This window comes from Pristiophorus japonicus, chromosome 20 (assembly GCF_044704955.1).
Source record: "Pristiophorus japonicus isolate sPriJap1 chromosome 20, sPriJap1.hap1, whole genome shotgun sequence".
Classification (NCBI taxonomy): domain Eukaryota; kingdom Metazoa; phylum Chordata; class Chondrichthyes; family Pristiophoridae; genus Pristiophorus; species Pristiophorus japonicus.
In genome coordinates, this window is record NC_091996.1 from 43,549,889 (window position 1) to 43,568,905 (window position 19,017).

Here is a 19,017-nt window from a genome sequence, read left to right on the forward strand (position 1 = left end):
GCCTCAGGATTCCCGGTAGCTGCAGCGAGCCTCGGGGAGCAATCCTTGCAGGCCGGGAGGATCAGGAGTGCTTCCTCCCACTCCCCAAACCCCCCGCCCCCAAACCCAGGCTCACCACCATCAAACCGCCCCATGCAAACCCCCCACCCCCACCAACAGTGTCACGGATCAGACCCCCACCCACCCAGAGTTGGGGATCAGACGCCCCCGCCAAGCTTGGAATCCACTCCCCACTCCAGAGCTTGGCACTCCCACCCCCATCGGTTTGTTGCGGCCTACTGTCCAGAGTTCCCAGCCCGACTGGAAGACTGCCTGGCAATCAGGCTGCCGTCTGGACGCGGAACCTGCACATGACATCACACGCACGTTTCCCACAGTCTACCGCCCCATCCCCTCTCACAACTCCGGGCAGATCAGAAACGTAAAAATTCTGGCCACTGTATCTCACATGTCGGACTGTCATGTGTTTAAGAGCTGTTTTTTCCCCAAAAAAATTAGGCTTTAGTTAAAGCTGGCATGTGTTGAAACTTCACATTATTATGGAAAGGGTTATTATAGAACAACATTCTCTCTTAGTCCTCGGCCTAGAATCTCCAATGTAATTCGCTAAAAACAGTCATGTGACATGAAATAACTTTCATTATTCCAGCAGATTGACTGAAGGAGGCGATAGTTTCATGGGATTACATAGAATATGCGCCACAGAAACAGGCCATTCAGCCCAACCAGTCTATGCTAGTGTTTATGCTCCACTCGAGTCTTCTCCTGTCTTTCCTCATCTAACCGTATCAGCATAACCCTCTATTCCCTTCTCCTTATATGCTTATTGAGAAGAGGGTTGGCGATGACACAGCCCTGTTTGACCCCGGTCCGAACGTGGATTGGGTCTGTGATGGATCCATTGGTAAGGATCACGGCCTGCAGGTCGTTGTGGAGCAGGCGGAGGATGGTGACGAAATTTTGGGGGCATCCGAAACGGAGAAGGACGCTGCATAGACCCTCGCGGTTAACAGTGTCAAAGGCCTTTGTAAGGTCGAAGAAGGCCATGTATAAGGACTGGCGCTGTTCCCTGCATTTTTCCTGTAGCTGTCGCGCTGCAAAAATCATGTCCGTTGTGCCCCGTAGGGGGTGAAATCCGCACTGCGACTCCGCCATACTCCACCTCACAGTCAGCAAGCTCCCTGCTGGAGTGGAACTAAACTACAGAATCAGTGGGACCTGTTCAACCAGCGCCGTCTTCAGGCCAGATCCATGACCATCCCAACCTCTGTCGTCGAGCTACAGTAGGTGGACAACGCCTGCGTCTGCGCATATACAGAGGCTGAACTCCAGGACATAGTCGACATATTTACTACGGCACATGAAAGCATGGGCCTTACGCATATTATTTTCCCCAGTGCTATTCTCAGCCCCTCAAAATTAGCTTTTCTCCAATCTATTACCCTGGTCTTTGCCATACCTATGTCCATCTCAATTATTATCTTAAAGCATATTATATTATGTTCACTTTGCCTAGATGTTCCCCTACTTTTACTTCTCCATTCCCCATTACTAGATCCAATAGCGAATCCTCCCTTGTTGGGTTTTTTACATATTGGGTTAGAAAGGAGTCTTGTACACATTGTAGGAACTCTATTCCCTTATCCCCTTTGCCTACTTCTTCTGTCCAATTAATATTTGGGTAGTTGAAATCCTCCATGATTATTATTCTATGTTTTTTACTCATTTCCCTAATTTGGTTGCATATTTCTTCCTCCACCTCCCTTCCACTATTTGGTGCTCTGTGGACTACCCCATTAGTGTTATTAATCCTTTATTTTTTTATCTCTATCCACAAGGATTCTATTTCTGTCTTGCTGATAGCTGCGTCACTTTTTCTACTGCCATTATGTTATCCCTAATAAGTAGAGCTATTCTACCTCCCCTTTTCCCTTATCTTTTCTAAATATGTTATACCCTGCAATGTTTAATCCCCAGTCCTGATTTTTTGTAACTAAGTCTCAGTAATCCCTACTATGTCTGGTTCCTCACAATGCATGATTGCCTCCAGCTTCCCTCTTTTATTATGGACACTGTGTGCATTGCTGTACAGACAGATTTACTCATTTTAATAGAATTTCCCCTCTCTCTATTTTTAACCATCTTTTTAAACACCTGTTCCATAACTCTATTTATTCCCTGGCCATCAATGTCCTCCCTCACATTGCTCTTTTCAATGCTCTCCTTTCCTGTTCCGTTTATATTTAGGCTGGTTTCATTTCTTGTAGATCCCTCCCCCATATTACTAGTTTAAAGCTTTGCCACCTCCCTAGTTACCTTTTCCTCGAGGTCACGGGTCCCATCCCGGTTCAGGTGAAGCCCATCCCATCGGTACAGCTCCTTCCTGTCGCAGTTATGGTGCAAGTGTCCCATGAAAAGGAACCCCTCCTTCCCACACCAGCCCTTTAGCCACATGTTAATGCTCCTGATCTGTCTGTCCCTGTCAATTTTCACATGGCTCGGGCAATAATCCAGAGATTATTACTCTTGAGGTCCTGCTTTTTAATTTAGCTCCTAACGCTTGATGGTCCCTCAGCAGGACCTCCTCCCTGCTCTTGCCTAAGTAATTTGTTCCGTCATGGACCACGACAACTGGATTTACTGGAACCCACTACCCTGACTTGGAGAGCAAACAAAGCTGTAACGCTCATCAACCAATTATCTGCCTGCTGTCCTGTGACGTCCCTCCTTCATGTTTTAAATCCCACTGCTCTGCCACTGCTGCTTGCAGTGAGTTTATTTATTTAATTACAGTCACATTAAAATTAGGTGGACAGCTTTTGTTTAAAAACAATAACTAAATGAGCGACTGTTGACTCACGGATTTACTCAGTCTCAGAGCTCCTCCCTCGAGCCCTCGGTGACCTCATTTTTTCAGATTTTCCCTGTCACTGCCTCTCTTAAGCTAAGTTTTGCAGTAGTTATTAATCAATCTGACTGTTTATTTAACGATTTACTTATAGTTGACTTTTTTAAAAGTGTATATATTAAATGAAATACTTAGCTCAATTTCCTCCAGATCCGCCGCCAGTTCTGACCTGACATTGTGAATGTTCTCTGGGTTCCTTTCACTGCCGCGGGGCTCCTTTTGAGACCTCTGTGGTCTCCCGGACTCCCACTCTTTCAGGAAGTGACATGGGAGCGCAATCATACCCCGCACATTTCCTGATGACGTGCGACTTCGATTGGGCAAGTCACACTGTTGACCTTTGTCTGGTGTTGGTGAAGTGACTGTTGGCCTCTGATATTGCAAAATGATTACAGCCCTCATGTTACTGAGAAAACTAACCGTATAGCTGGAGTACTGATAAGCGATGGCAGACTAGAGCTCCAATAAAGCAAATATTGGTTGCTGTTTTCTGGCTAGAAATGGTAAAATATTGGCTCCCCGGTGATACAAGTGGCTGAGAATTCTGTGACTTAATTAACTAAACATTCTTGCATTCTGCCAATATTTATACTGCACTACTGCTGTTTAGAGGGGAATGGGATGCAATTGTCTAGGATAAGGGATTAAAATGTGATTGCCTGAAGTACACTGTATTTTACAGGCTAATGGTCTTAAGTAGAAGAGATCAACGGGCCGGAAGGATTACACTTTTGGTGACAACACCTTAGACTGTTGCCTCTTGATTGTATTTTAGCACTTTCATCTTTGACATATGAACGTACTTAACTGAAGCCCAAGGGTATACTAAGACTGAAAGTCCCCAGGTTGGAATTAATCTAGGTTATGGCTGTTCAATTATAGTTATTAGAATCTGAATGGTTGAAGAGTGGGCTAAAATCCATAATGTCTAATGTGTGTTCATTTTCACACCTGGTACTCCCCGATTTAAAGCTCGTGATCCCATCGTTGTTTATTTCAGACCCCAAAGCGAAGAGCACGGGAATAACTAGATATAAAAACAAAGACAGAAAATAAATAGGTGCAGAATATGGAACAAAAATCCAGCTCAGGTTTGAAGATATGAGATGTCAGAGCAATGTGATTTTTGTTTAGTTGATTGGTAGATTTAGCATGCACGTCCTAGGTCAGTTTAATAACCTTACATCGAGACTGAGATTAAAGATGTAATTTTGGTCTGGTGGCCCTCATTGGATTTTTATCTCGCACCAAAAATAAACATGAATGCAACCGATGTCCATATGCAGAGCAAATGTTTTGCTGATTTGTTCTGTGTTTTGTACTTTGAATATTTAAACTTCCCTTTATTGAGTGCACTTGGTCCACATTGCAGTTGTGCAGAAACTTGTCAGTTCAAAGTTTGGTAGCAGGGGAACTAGGTAGCAGCATTGCCTAGAATACACGTGGGAAAATTGCTTCTGATTTTTTCAATTATTATTATTAGTGTTTGCCAATTTTCTGCCTTTTCTTTTTACCGGACTCTGCTTTCAAGAGCACCTGTGGTCCTCTGGAACCTCACACAGCTGACCATTCTTCATATGTCAGCCTTAACTCCGGTCCGCTGTGTCTTGCTCTTTATATCCGCTCCTCTCAGCCAATTCTCCTGCTCTTTATATGAAGTTAATCTAGTTTAAGTTATCAAACAAGTTTAAGTTAGTATTTTTGTAAAGAAATAACAGTTATTATTTTCCTTGCTGTGAATTTATCCCACTACCCGAACTTGGAGAGCAAACAAAGCTGTAACGCTCATCAACCGATTACCTTCCTGCTGTCCTGTGACGTCCCTCCTTCATGTTTTTAAATCCCACTGCTCTGTCACTGCTGCTCTCAGTGAGTTTATTTATTTAATGATTTAATTATAGTCACATTAAAATTAGGTAGACAGCTTTTGTTTAAAAACAATAACTAAATGAGCGACTGTTGACTCACGGATTTACTCAGTCTCAGAGCTCTTCCCTCGTGCCCTTGGTGACCTCACTTTTTCAGATTTTCACTGTCACTGCCTCTCTTAAGCTAAGTTTTGCAATAGTTATTAATCAATCTGACTATTTATTTAACGATTTACTTATAGTTGAGTTTTTTAAAAGTGTGTACATTAAATTAAATACTTAGTTCAATTTCCTCCAGATCCGCCGCCAGTTCTGACCTGACATTGTGAATGTTCTCTGGGTTCCTTTCACTGCCACGGGGCTCCCTTGAGACTGCTGTGGTCTCCCGGACTCCCGCTCTTTCAGGAAGTGACATGGGAGCGCAGTTATACCCCGCACATTTCCTGATGACAAGCGACTTCGATTGGGCGAGTCACACTGTTGCCCTTTGTCTGGTGTTGGTGAAGTGCCTGTTGGCCTCTGATGTTGCAAAAAGATTATAGCCCTCATGTTACTGAGAAAACTAACTGTATAGCTGGAGTACTGATAAGTGATGGCAGACTGGAGCTCCAATAAAGTAAATATTGGCTGCTGTTTTCTGGCTAGAAATGGTAAAATATTGGCTCCCCGGTGATACAAGTGGCTGAGAATTCTGTGACTTAATTAACTAAATATTCTTGCATTCTGCCAATATTTATACTGCACTACTGCTGTTTAGAGGGGAATGGGATGCAATTGTCTAGGATAAGGGATTAAAATGTGATTGCCTGAAGTACACTGTATTTTACAGGCTAATGGTCTTAAGTAGAAGAGATCAGCGGGCCGGAAGGATTACACTTTTGGTGACAACACCTTAGACTGTTGCCTCCTGATTGTATTTTAGCACTTTCATCTTTGACATATGAACGTACTTAACTAAAGCCCAAGGGTAGACTAAGACTGAAAGTCCCCAGGTTGGAATTAATCTAGGTTATGGCTGTTCAATTATAGTTATTAGAATCTGAATGGTTGAAGAGTGGGCTAAAATCCATAATGTCTAATGTGTGTTCATCTTCACACCTGGTACTCCCCGATTTAAAGCTCGTGATCCCATCGTTGTTTATTTCAGACCCCAAAGTGAAGAGCACGGGAATAACTAGATATAAAAACAAAGACAGAAAATAAATAGGTGCAGAATATGCAACAAAAATCCAGCTCAGGTTTGAAGATATGAGATGTCAGAGCAATGTGATTTTTGTTTAGTTGATTGGTAGATTTAGCATGCACGTCCTAGGTCAGTTTAATAACCTTACATCGAGACTGAGATTAAAGATGTAATTTTGGTCTGGTGGCCCTCATTGGATTTTTATCTCGCACCAAAAATAAACATGAATGCAACCGATGTCCATATGCAGAGCAAATGTTTCGCTGACTTGTTCTGTGTTTTGTACTTTGAATATTTAAACTTCCCTTTATTGAGTGCACTTGGTCCACATTGCAGTTGTGCAGAAACTTGTCAGTTCAAAGTTTGGTAGCAGGGGAACTAGGTAGCAGCATTGCCTAGAATACACGTGGGACCATTGCTTCTGATTTTTTCAATTATTATTATTAGTGTTTGCCAATTTTCTGCCTTTTCTTTTTACCGGACTCTGCTTTCAAGAGCACCTGTGGTCCTCTGGAACCTCACACAGCTGACCATTCTTCATAAGTCAGCCTTAACTGTGAGCATTGGCAAGCTATTCACCCATAGAAGGCATTACACCCGAGTCTGATTGTATTCCCACCAAATTCCCACACGTGCGCTTTCTAGCAGTGCTCCCTGTTACCTGGCTGATATATCCCCCGTTCGCCTCCCAACCCTCCCTCCCTCCCAGTGCCCTGCACATGAATGCTGAGTCTAATATTTAGCCAATCCAGTGTTAGCCCTGACTGAGATCAGTTTGCCTTGTGCAGGATTAGAGTCTCGGGTCAAAATTGCCCAGTGGCCCATCCGGAGGCTGTAATCTTCCGGGTCAGCTAACACCCGGGGCGAAGTCCCATCCCCCGGCTTGGAATTGCCCTTTGTGCCTCTCAAACGAGGCGGAGCGCTGTCTCAGGCGCTCCCGAGACATCAGAGCGGAGTTGAGGTCAGCGCCGGACAGAACAGATCAGCGATACGCGGCTGCGCTGCAAAGTGCTAACATGCCACAATGCCCTTTCCCTTCCTCTAAAGGGGAGGCCGTTGCGGACTCTGCCAGGCCCTTTGGTGGCCGCCACTGGGCCAGCTGGAACAATCTCGACCGGGCCGGCAGCCCAGCAGGCAAAGAGGACTGCCGGGTTGCATAGTGGCGGCCTGGTCGAGACAAGGGTTACCTGCCATTGCTGGATCGATGGAATAGTCGGCCGACAAAAAAAAAAAAGCGCCTGAGACGCAAACGGCCTCCTCTATGTGTGCAGGAAGTGTATCCAGTTGCAGCTCCTGTTAGACCGCATGACGGCACTGGAGCTGCGGATGGATTCACTCTGGAGCATGCGCGATTCTGAGGATGTCGTGGATAGCACGTTCAGTGAGTTGGTCACACCGCAGGTAAAGGTTACAAAGGAAGATAGGGGATGGGTGACCACCAGGCAGAGCAGGAGTAGGAAGGCAGTGCAGGAGTCCCCTGCGGTCATCTCCCTCCAAAACAGATATACCGCTTTGGATATTGTTGGGGGAGATGGCTCACAAGGGGAAGGCAGCAGCAGCCAAGTTCATGGCACCATGCGTGGCTCTGCTGCAGAGGAGGGCAGGAAAAAGAGTGGGAGAGCTATAGTGGTGGGGGATTCTATTTTAAGGGGGATAGATAGGGGTTTCTGCGGTCGCAACCGAGACTCCAGGATGGTATGTTGCCTCCCTGGTGCAAGGGTCAAGGATGTCTCAGAGCGGCTGCAGGGCATTCTGGAGCGGGAGGGTGAACAGCCAGTTGTTGTGGTGCATATAGGTGCAAACATTATCGGTGAAAAGCAGGATGAGGTCCTACAAGCTGAATTTAGGGAGCTAGGAGTTAAATTAAAAAGTAGGACCTCAAAGGTAGTAATCTCAGGATTTCTACCAGTGCCACGTGCTAATCAGAATACGAATTGCCGGATAGCTAAGATGAATATGTGGCTTGAGGAGTGGTGCAAGACGGAGGGATTCAAATTCCTGGGACATTGGAACCGGGTCTGGGGGAGGTAAGACAAGTACAAACCGGACGGTCCGCACCTGGGCATGACGGGAACTAATGTCCTAGGGGGAGTGTTTGCTAGTGCTGTTGGGGAAGGGTTAAACTACTATGGCAGGGGGATGGGAACCTATGCAGGGAGACAGAAGGAAATAAAATAGGGGCAGAAGCAAAAGATAGAAAGGAGAATAGTAAAAGTGGAGGGCAGAGAAACCCAAGGCAAAAATCAAAAAGGGCCACATTACAGCAAAATTCTAAAGGGACAAAGAGTGTTAAAAAGACAAGTCTGAAAGCTCTGTGCCTCAATGCCAGGAGTATTCGTAATAAAGTGGATGAATTAACTGCGCAGGCAGCTATTAACAATTATGATATAATTGGGATTACGGAAACATCCAGGGTGACCAAGGCTGGGAACTCAACATCCAGAGGTATTCAACATTCAGGAGGGATAGACAGAAAAGGAGGTGGGGTGGCGTTGCTGGTTAAAGAGGAAATTAACGCAATAGTAAGAAAGGACATTAGCTTGGATGATGTGGAATCTGTATGGATAGAGGTGTGGAATACCAAAGGGCAGAAAACGCTAGTGGGAGTTGTGTACAGACTACCAAACAGTAGTAGTGAGGTTGGGGATGGCATCAAACAGGAAATTTGGGATGCGTGCAATAAAGGTACAGCAGTTATCATGGGCGACTTTAATCTACATATAGATTGGGCTAACCTAGCTGGTAGCAATGCGGTGGAGGAGGATATCCTGGAGTGTATTAGGGATGGCTTTCTAGACCAATATGTCGAGGAACCAACTAGGGAGCTGGCCATCCTAGACTGGGTATTGTGTAATGAGAGAGGACTAATTAGCAATCTTGTTGTGTGAGGCTCCCTGGGGAAGAGTGACCATAACATGGTAGAATTCTTTATTAAGATGGAGAGTGACAGTGTTAATTCAGAGACTAGGGTCCTGAACTTAAGGAAAGGTAACTTTGATAGTATGAGACGTGAATTGGCTATGATAGACTGGCAAATAATACTTAAAGGGTTGATAGTGGATAGGCAATGGCAGACATTTATAGATTACAAGGATGAACTTCAACAATTGTCCATCCCTGTCTGGAGTAAAAATAAAATGGGGAAGGTAGCTCAACTGTGGCTAACTAGGGAAATTAGCGATAGTGTTAAATCCAAGGAAGATGCATATAAATTGGCCAGAAAAAGCAGCAAACCTGAGGACTGGGAGAAATTTAGAATTCAGCAGAGGAGGACAAAGGGTTTAATTAGGAGGGGGAAAATAGAGTATGAGAGGAAGCTTGCAGGGAACATAAAAACTGACTGCAAAAGCTTCTATAGATATGTGAAGAGAAAAAGATTAGTGAAGACCTAAGTAGGTCCTTTGCAGTTAAAATCAGGTGAATTTATAATGGGGAACAAAGAAATGGCAGACCAATTGAACAAATACTTTGGATCTGTCTTTACTAAGGAAGACACAAATAACCTTCCGGAAATACTAGGGGTTCAAGGGTCTAGCGAAAAGGAGGAACTGAAAGAAATCCTTATTCGTCAGGAAATTGTGTTCGGGAAATTGATGGATTGAAGGCCGATAAATCCCCAGGGCCTGATAGGCTACATCCCAGAGTACTTAAGGATGTGGCCCTAGAAATAGTGGATGAATTGGTGATCATTTTCCAACATTCTACTGACTCTGGATCAGTTCCTATGGATTGGAGGGTAGCTAATGTAACAGCACTTTTTAAAAAAGGAGGGAGAGCGAAAACAGGGAATTATCGACCAGTTAGCCTGACATCGCTGGTGGGGAAAATGTTGGAATCAATTATTAAAGATGAAATAGCAGCACATTTGGAAAGCAGTGACAGGATCAATCCAAGTCAGCATGGATTTATGAAAGGGAAAAAATTTCCTCTAATTTTTTGAGGATGTAACGAGTAGAGTGGACAAGGGAGAACCAGTGTATGTGGTGCATTTGGACTTTCAAAAGTTTTTTGACAAGGTCCCACACAAGAGATTTGTGTGCAAAATTAAAGCACATGGTACTGGGGGTATTGTACTGATGTGGATAGAGAACTGTTTGGCAGACAGGAAGCAAAGAGTCGGAATAAACGGGTCCTTTTCAGAAAGGCAGGCAGTGACCAGTGGGGTGCCGCAGGGTTCAGTGCTGTGACCCCAGCTCTTTACAATATACATTAATGATTTAGATGAAGGAATTGAATGTAATATCTCCAAGTTTGCAGATGACACTAAGCTGGGTGACGGTGTGAGCTGTGAGGAGGATGCTTAGAGGCTGCAGGGTGACTTGGATAGGTTAGGTGAGTGGGCAAATGCATGGCAGATGAAGTATAATGTGGATAAATGTGAGGTTATCCACTTTGGTGGCAAAATCTGGAAGACAGAATATTATCTGAATGGTGACAGATTAGGAAAAGGGGAGGTGCAACGAGACCTGGGTGTCATGGTACATCAGTCATTGAAGTTTGGCAAGCAGGTATAGCAGGTGGTGAAGGAGGCAAATGGCATGTTGGCCTTCATAGCTAGAGGATTTGAGTATAGGAGCAGGGAGGTCTTACTGCAATTGTACAGAGCCTTGGTGAGGCCACACCTGGAATATTGTGTTCTGTTTTGGTCTCCTAATCTGAGGAAGGACGTTCTTGCTATTGAGTGAGTACAGCAAAGGTTCACCAGATCAATTCCCGGGATGGCAGGACTGATATATGTGGAGAGACTGGACCAACTGGGCTTGTATCCACTGAAGTTTAGAAGAATGAGAGGGGATCTCATAGAAACTTCCAAAATTCTGACGGGATTGGACAGCTTAGAGGCAGGAAGAATGTTCCTGTTGCTGGGGAGTTCCAGAACCAGGGGTCACAGTCTAAGAATAAGGGGTAAGCCATTTAGGACCAAGATGAGGAAAAACTTCTTTATTCAGAGGGTTGTTAACCTGTGGCATTCTCTACCGCAGAAAGTTGTTGAGGCCAGTTCATTAGATGTATTCAAAAGGATGTTAGATATGGCCCTTACGGCCAAAGGCATTAAGGGTTATGGAGTGAAAGCAGGAAAGGGGTACTGAGGTTGAATGATCAGTCATGATCTTATTGAATGGCGGTGCGGGCTCGACGGGCCGAATGGCCTACTCCTGCACCTAATTTCTATGTTTCTCCCCGGGCGGATGTCAGCGCCCTGCACCAGCTTTGTGTCCCTGTGGGGCGCAAAGGGATCGGCACAATGTCGTGGGGTGCAAATCGCGGGGCGCGGAGCAAACCCCAAATTGCCCTCAACATCTCGGAGTCAATTTAGCCCCAGGTGCCACTGCTGCCCGCCTCAGGGTGAAAAGGCAATTGAGCCCCATAGGCACCTACCAGTGGCACTAACGAGGTGCAAAAAAGGGGACATTTTGGCACCTCAGTCTGTATAGCTTGGTGCAATACCTCTGTACACTAAGCCAGTGACTGCTTGTGAGACTCTAATGCACTTTGTGTCATTGCATCTAAAGATAAGAATGATGCACACAGACAAGAATTATATTTTCAAGTCCTGCCTTTGATTGCAAAAGGATTATAGATGGTGAGTTGAGTCCATGCCATCTTCTAATCCTGATCCTGTATGTGGCAGTCATGCTGCATCATCAGTGTCCCAATACTATGCTTCCGAGCCAGTAGTCCAGGCAGAGGGATGACTCTTGCTGTTGTTCTCTGTTAGTATTTGCCTGGGATATAAAGGTATCCTGTGCACCCATTGGTGAAACCATCACTACCAAACAGCACTGAAGCGTCACATGAAGATACTTAACTTAACTTATCTCTGCTCTTATCAAATTCTGATTTGGAATTTTAAAAATTTTGACCACACAGGCGTCAAAATGGCTGCCAGTTACTTTATAAATAAAATGTTACTGGCAAAACAAAAGCAGTTTTTTTTCTGGATCTTGTGATTTTAAAGAGTACTCGTGAAACAAAAAATTTAACTTGTGTGAGTACACCCATAAAGGAATAAATATTCATATTGGAGGTGGACAAGCTGATTTCCTAACTGTCTTTCTCTTGCAGGTAATTTGGGCAAGGCAAACAAAATGGTGGAACTTCTGCAGCTGCAATCTATATTTGCTGTATATATATATTTTTTTAAAGCAGATAGTAATATATGTGAAGGACTTACTCAATAATAATAAGTCCTGTTAATTGAAATTTGAAAATACAGCAATTGAAAATGAAGGAGTGTTCCTTCAAAAGCTAACTGAAATCAAACAGGATTAATGGATTCTAACTGGATATTTCTGGCAGTTTTACCCTATTTTCTCATTCATTATTACCTAACTATTGATCATTCCTTGTAACCCATGGGCCAATATTTTACAGTGCTATGACGCTCAATTGTAATCATAATGTACTCTTTTTGGTTTGGTTTTGAAATGTTTAAAATCAAAGCTGTGTGGATTGCTCATATAATATAGTTACATTTTCATTGTGAATGTGGTGTTGGTGATTGTCACTCCTCTCATTATTTCCCTGAGGATCAAATGTAAGTATAGTTTTTCTCATGAACTGTCTGGGGTTTTCAATCAATGATTAGCTCACAAAGTATTCTTCCTTTTGTACTTGAAAAATATTACCAGTGAGTGAAATGTCCAGATAAATGCTTCAGTTCCAATTTCTTTGATGCCCAAGTCAAACGTGCTGAAATCTTGCAAACGAGACATTTAAAGAGACTTTGCTATTTACAGCCCTTCTCAGAAACATTTATAAATCCCACAGATCTGTTGCAGCAAGCCATCCAGTAGTACAAACATTTTGTTTTCAAAAAAATTAAAAACTGGAACTTCTACTGCATATTTGTGCAAACATTAAATTAAAAATTCAACCATGAAGCACCAATGGGAACATTTGACGTGCTCAGGTTATGACTTCAGTAAATTCTAAAAGAAAATATGCTCACCTGTGCAAATGCAGCCTGATGAGGAAACCGATTTTGTTTAATGAGCATTTACATTTATTCTGTATGTGTCCCACTTAGAAGTATTTTTCATTTTCTTTGTTTTCTGCTCAGAAATCAATTATTTCTGCATGGACTGTGTATTCCTTTTTTGGTTTGCGTGAATCAATCAATTCACTGATATGAAGCCTTGTTTCATAAATTCATTTGTAGTGCTCGTTTTCTAACTTGTGAAATTCTTTTTCCAGTTACCGGATTCATTATAAGGATATGTACAATTTGTTGCGTATTATCTCACCACCTCTTGGCTTAGGAAAGAACTGCCCACATAGGTTGGCCTATAAGGTTTGGAATTAAATTGATAAGCAGAGTATCCAAAAAGCCCTAACTGTCTGCATCTGAATAGGAATGATTGACCTGACCATCACCTTGTTCCATTCACGCCAATATTTAGCTTTTATGAGTTTGCTAGAAATTTCTTGGCATGCTGACTTGAAGCATCTTCTACTAAAGGAAGCCATCATTTATGCATCCTTTTACCATTTACTAAACTGTCAATCATTCTTTATTGAAACAGGGATTAGGGAGCCTAGATTTCATTGCAAGAAGACACATTCCTGTGCAAAACCTGTGTTTGCACTGGAAAATCTTGCACCTCCATTTTGGAATCTAATTAACCTGGATTTCTGTTTTTTTTTCCTTTCTGTTTTTGTTCCCTTTTTGTTCTGTTTTTTTTTTGCTTTTGCCTCACTTCTTTTCCAAAGTGGGCGCATCACTTACAATGACATGTATGAGATGCTGAGACACATGTGTCCACCTTTAGGCCTGGGAAAGAAATGTCCTGCAAGAGTCGCCTACAAGGTAGCATATAAATCAAATATACACAAACCAACCTTGTGTGTCAAATCCGAATCTGTGTTTTACTGTGAGTGCTGTTATATTTATGTAACCGTTGTTCGCACTGTTCCATTCTGTTCTCAAACGTCACATCATCCATAATGCCTAGGCCCATCTGTGTTCTATCAGCTTGAAGAGTTTGTTTAGAGTTAAATGAGAGTGATATTGTTACAAAGGATTCAATTACTTTCTACGGTACCTCCATTGGTTTTTTAAAAAATTCTATTGACTCTTAAGCCCTAATCTATAAACAAATTCTAATAGAAAATGCTTATTTAAAAGGGGAGTGCTTTTTTATTCCAAGTACTGTCGTTGAACCTCCTTACCCCTTTAAGTTGATAGCTCTTTAATGGAGGCAATCTAATTACACTGCATCTTTTTTTGAAGTGCTAATGCTCAGCATCATGCTGCAACAGAAAATAGCTCAAATAACAGAAACATGTTTGTACCACGAGCCTTACAACAGTGGCCAACATCCCCTCTCTCTAACAGATATGTTGTTTATGGGCTCCAATAGTCGAGGGCAGTGCTGCATTCCAGAGCTTCCTAAAATAAATACTAAAGAAGACAGAATTAATGAGATATTGTTCCCTTAACTTTGCATGTTTTCATAGTATTGGTTAAAATGAACTCATTCTCGTGTCTGGTATCCAAACTTTTCATATCTCAAGTCACTTATCTTTCATATCTCAAGCACCACTCTTGTGCATTTTCATTGACTTCGCAAAATCAACCAAAATAGTGTCATTACCTGTTTGGTTGATCAAAAATCACCGAAACACACTGATTTCTAAAACATAACATTTTCCAAAAATCAATTTGATCAAAAAGTGAAAAAGGGAGTTGGAGACAGAGAAAATAAAAGAAAGTGGTAAGAGCTACATTGAGACAATGAGTGAAGCAGAAAGAGTAGAAGGCAAACAAAGAGGGTGATAGAATTAGAGTGGGATACAATTAGAGACAGTTACAGGAGGAGAGACATAGAAATTATGATTTTATTTTTCCCATAAGCAAAGCTATGGAAGATCAAAAAGTTTTAGATAACTCAACATGAAGATTTTTCTTGATAATTGTTCAATACATATTCACTCATTTCCATCAGAATTGAATTGTTTGTGAATGAATTCAGCTATTTATTTATAGTTACTACAGTTACTAAATATAACAGCACCTTTTAATTTAGAACTTGTAGATGTGCAGTGGAACATTGTAATTGTATCTAGTTTGTACTACTCTATAAAATGACAGCTTTTTTCAGATTTAATGAACCATTTGTATCGAACATTACATTGTTACAAAGACCTTTTCCTTTATTTTACTTCTCTGTCCTCTTACTGTTTGCAAAAAGATCTTGCTTTAAATCTTATTGTCTGGCAAAAACTTAAAATCTGCTTTTCTATTTAAAAACAAAATTCAATTGTGACTCTAAAGTTTGTTCTCTTCTATAATTGTATATTGGTCTGTCAGGTCTTCCACGGTCTCTCTTCAGAATAGCAGGACAAAATCCCTGTACAGTTCATGTGCCCTTGCATTCCAGCATGTACTAAATTGCTCGTTTTTTGAATTGCATGCGAGTCTGTGCCTGTTTCTGCTCTATTTGGGAGCGCTTCATCTGCCTGCTCATTGCTATGCATTTCTCTCTCTCTCTGTCGCTCACTTCTCTCGCTCTCGAATGGATTCACACTGACTCTATTTCAGTAAGTTGTTTGTTGCATCGCGTTGTATTAAAACTAAAGAATGCTCACTTGTGTTAACTCCTGGTCTGCTGACTGAGATCTACAGTGTCTTAGCATTGCAAACTCTTGTCACCTTTGCAGAATTTGTGAACCAGCCTTCCAATTGCAGGGTTCTAAATGTCAGCAGCATTATTAATTAGATATTTTTACTCCCTCAAAATGATGCCTACATTATATTGCTGCATGCAATGATTTTCAACAATATTCCCATTTGTCTTATTCAGCCACCTGAAAGATTAGATGCCGGAATCTACAACAAGTGCAATGATTACCAGTAATCAAACTGAAGTTATTTTGGGCCATAAAATCAGTCATATCTGTGGTTGAAATGCAGATTAATAAAAAGCTTTGCAGAATATAGAACTTGCCAGTTCTCACTTTGTTTTTGAAAACTAAAGTTCCAGAAAAGTACCAGATTAAACCAAAACTATCATAAAACGGATTTATTTTTAAATGTCTTCTAACCTTCCAGAAAAGTACCAGATTAAACCAAAACTATCATAAAACGGATTTATTTTTAAATGTCTTCTAACCTTCTCTTGTACATAGTAGGAAACTGGTTTTGCATCATTTTCCTAGGTCTCTGGAGTCTGCACATTTTTTTAAATGGTCAGATTTGACACCAGTTGCGTCAGCAGATAAAGAGGTTAAAGTTTGAAAGTATAGCTTACCACATGCATTACCTGTCACCCGTGCTCAATGAGAAGTACCCACTAACTATGGACTCGTTGCTATTTGCTCACAGCGGCTTGTCAGAATGAACATGCCGATTGCTGAAGATGGATCTGTGCATTTCACATCTACTCTGATGGCATTGATTCGAACAGCCCTCGATGTCAAAATTGCTGGAGGTGAGTGGACAGGTCATACCATCCCTCTTGCATGCAATACTGCAATAGCTGTGTAGCAGAATTGAGGGTATTAAATCTGAAGTGGAAGGATTATCTCAAAAGGTCTTGTTTACCATATGCCTTACCAAGCATTCAGATAGCATGTCCTGATAGAGGACTTCATTACTTCATTACATTACTTGTTTTTGCAATATTAGAATGCATACATAAATTATGCCATCATTCTTACTAAATTTTATTTTCAAGATAGTTTAAAGCAGATACAATATGAAATTTTAATGGAGGGGGGCAAAATATGGGTTGAAATTCCATCCGGGCTGGGTTTGCTGCCAGAGGAGAGTCAAGGCCCATTTCCAGTCATTTTCCACTGCCATATGCTGCAAATATCCAGCCCATAATGTCAGATGATTTCGAGAGAAAAAAATCTCTGATGACTTCTGTAGTGTCTCTGCACCTTGTTACAAACTCACACGAGGCATGGATATATCAGGCACGGTCACTCTGTGACCTTCACTTTATTTCCAGGACTGAAGAGTCTTGATCCTGGGCGGGACCTCCCCTTTTATACCTGGAAGCCCAGGTGAGGAGCGCACTCCCTGTGGTCAGGTTATGCATTACAAGGGTACAGGTACAGTATGCATGAGTTACAGTTACATACTTATCGTCATTGCAAGATAGTGAAATACATGACATCACCTTCCCTCTTAGGTCTTTTAGTTTCAGAGGTTAAGTCTATCGGGTGGTCGGCGCTCTCTCGTGGAGCGCCGCAGTTGTGGCTCTGGTGGCTGAGCCTCAGCACGCGTCTCTGTCACTTGAGGTGATTCCGGCCTGTCCGTGCTGGCCGCAGGGACTGTGCATGCTGAGCGCTGTCTTTGTTGCTCGTGCGCTGGCAGTGGTGTGAGTGCTATCACATCATGTTCTTCTTCCGGTTCCTCCGTGTCTGCACTGAACCTTGTCTTTACTTGGTCCAAGTGTTTGCGGCATATCTGCCCATTGTTTAGTCTGACCACCATGATCCTGTTTCCTTCTTTGCCAATTACGGTGCCCTCAAGCCATTTGTGTCCCAAAGCATGGTTAAGAACAAATACCGGGTCATCTATTTCTATACACCTCCCCCTTGAGCCTCGATCATGGAGTTCGGTTTGGGACTGGCGCTTGCCCTCAACGATGTCTGCCAGGGCTGGGTGAATGAGGGACAACCGCGTCTTGAGCCTGCGTTTCATGAGGAGTTCCGCTGGCGGGACTCCCGTGAGCGAGTGCGGCCGGAACCTGTAGGCCAGCAGGAGGCGCAATAGGCGGTACTGAAGGGAGGGTCCTTGGATGCATAGCATGCCCTGCTTTATGACTTGGACCGCCCGTTCCGCCTGGCCATTGGAGGCCGGCTTGAACGGCGCTGTCCGGACATGCTTGATCCCATTGCCCGACATAAACTCCTGGAATTCATGGCTGGTAAAACACGGGCCATTATCGCTGACCAGGATGTCCGGCAAGCTGTGGGTCGCGAAAACCGTACGCAGACTCTCCACAGTGATGGATGTCGTGCACGAGTTCAATATGATGCACTCGATCCACTTCGAGTATGCATCGACAACGATCAGGAACATTTTCCCCATGAACGGGCCCGCATAATCCATGTGAATATGTGACCATGGCCTGGTGGGCAAGGGCCACGGGCTGAGTGGGGCCTCCCTAGGGGCATTGCCCAGCAGGGCACATGTCGTGCACCTGCGAACCCAGTGTTCCAGTTCTGAGTCAATCCCCGGCCACCATACATGTGACCGGGCAATGGCCTTCATTAACACGATGCCAGGGTGCTCGCTGTGGAGTTCCCTGATGAACGCTTCCCTTCCTTTCTGGGGCATGACTACCCGGCTGCCCCATAACAAGCAGTCAGCTTGGATGGAGAGTTCATCCACCCGTCTCTGAAACGGCCTGACTTCCTCGGAGCACGCCCTGTATGCGGGCGCCCAGTCCCCAGTCAGGACACATTTCTTTATCATGGATAGGAGGGGGTCCCTGTTGGTCCAGAGTTTGATCTGGCGGGATGTGATGGGGGAGCCCACAGTGTCAAAAGCCTCAATGGCCATGAGCATCTCGGCGCTCTGCTCCAACGTCCCCTCGGTGGTGGCCAGTGGGAGCCTGCTGAGCACGTCAGCGCAATTTTTGGTGTCTGGCCGGTGCCGTATGGTGTAGTCATAGGCAGCCAGCGTGAGGGCCCATCGCTGTATGCGTGCTGACTCATTAGCATTGACAGCCTTGCTGTCGGACAACAGGGATATTAACGGCTTGTGGTCCGTCTCTAGCTCAAACCGTCTACCGAAAAGGTACTGGTGCATCTTTTTCACACCGTACACACACGCGAGTGCCTCCTTCTCGACCATGCCATATCCACACTCTGCCTGGGAGGGCGACCTGAAAGCATAAGCCATCGGTTGGAGTCGGCCATCATCGTTACCCTGCTGCAAAACACACCCAACCCCGTAGGATGACGCATCTCATGTTAAAACCAGTTTTTTACAGGGATCATACAAAGTCAACAGTTTGTTGGAACACAGCAGGTTCCTCGCCTTATTGAAAGCCCGTTCTTGACAATCCCCCCAAGACCATTCACAACCTTTACAGAGG

The 19,017-nt window shown here is 43.6% G+C and overlaps 1 protein-coding gene across 1 annotated transcript in view; it reads left to right on the plus strand.

The window, feature by feature from the left end:
- LOC139232507 (probable voltage-dependent N-type calcium channel subunit alpha-1B) overlaps positions 1–19,017 on the plus strand; it is a 958,198-nt gene that overhangs the window by 893,650 nt on the left and 45,531 nt on the right. Inside the window, exons 40-41 of the mRNA XM_070862825.1 lie at positions 13,157–13,253; positions 16,287–16,392. Coding sequence (XP_070718926.1) covers positions 13,157–13,253; positions 16,287–16,392 — 203 coding nt within the window. The remainder of the gene's footprint in view (positions 1–13,156; positions 13,254–16,286; positions 16,393–19,017) is intronic.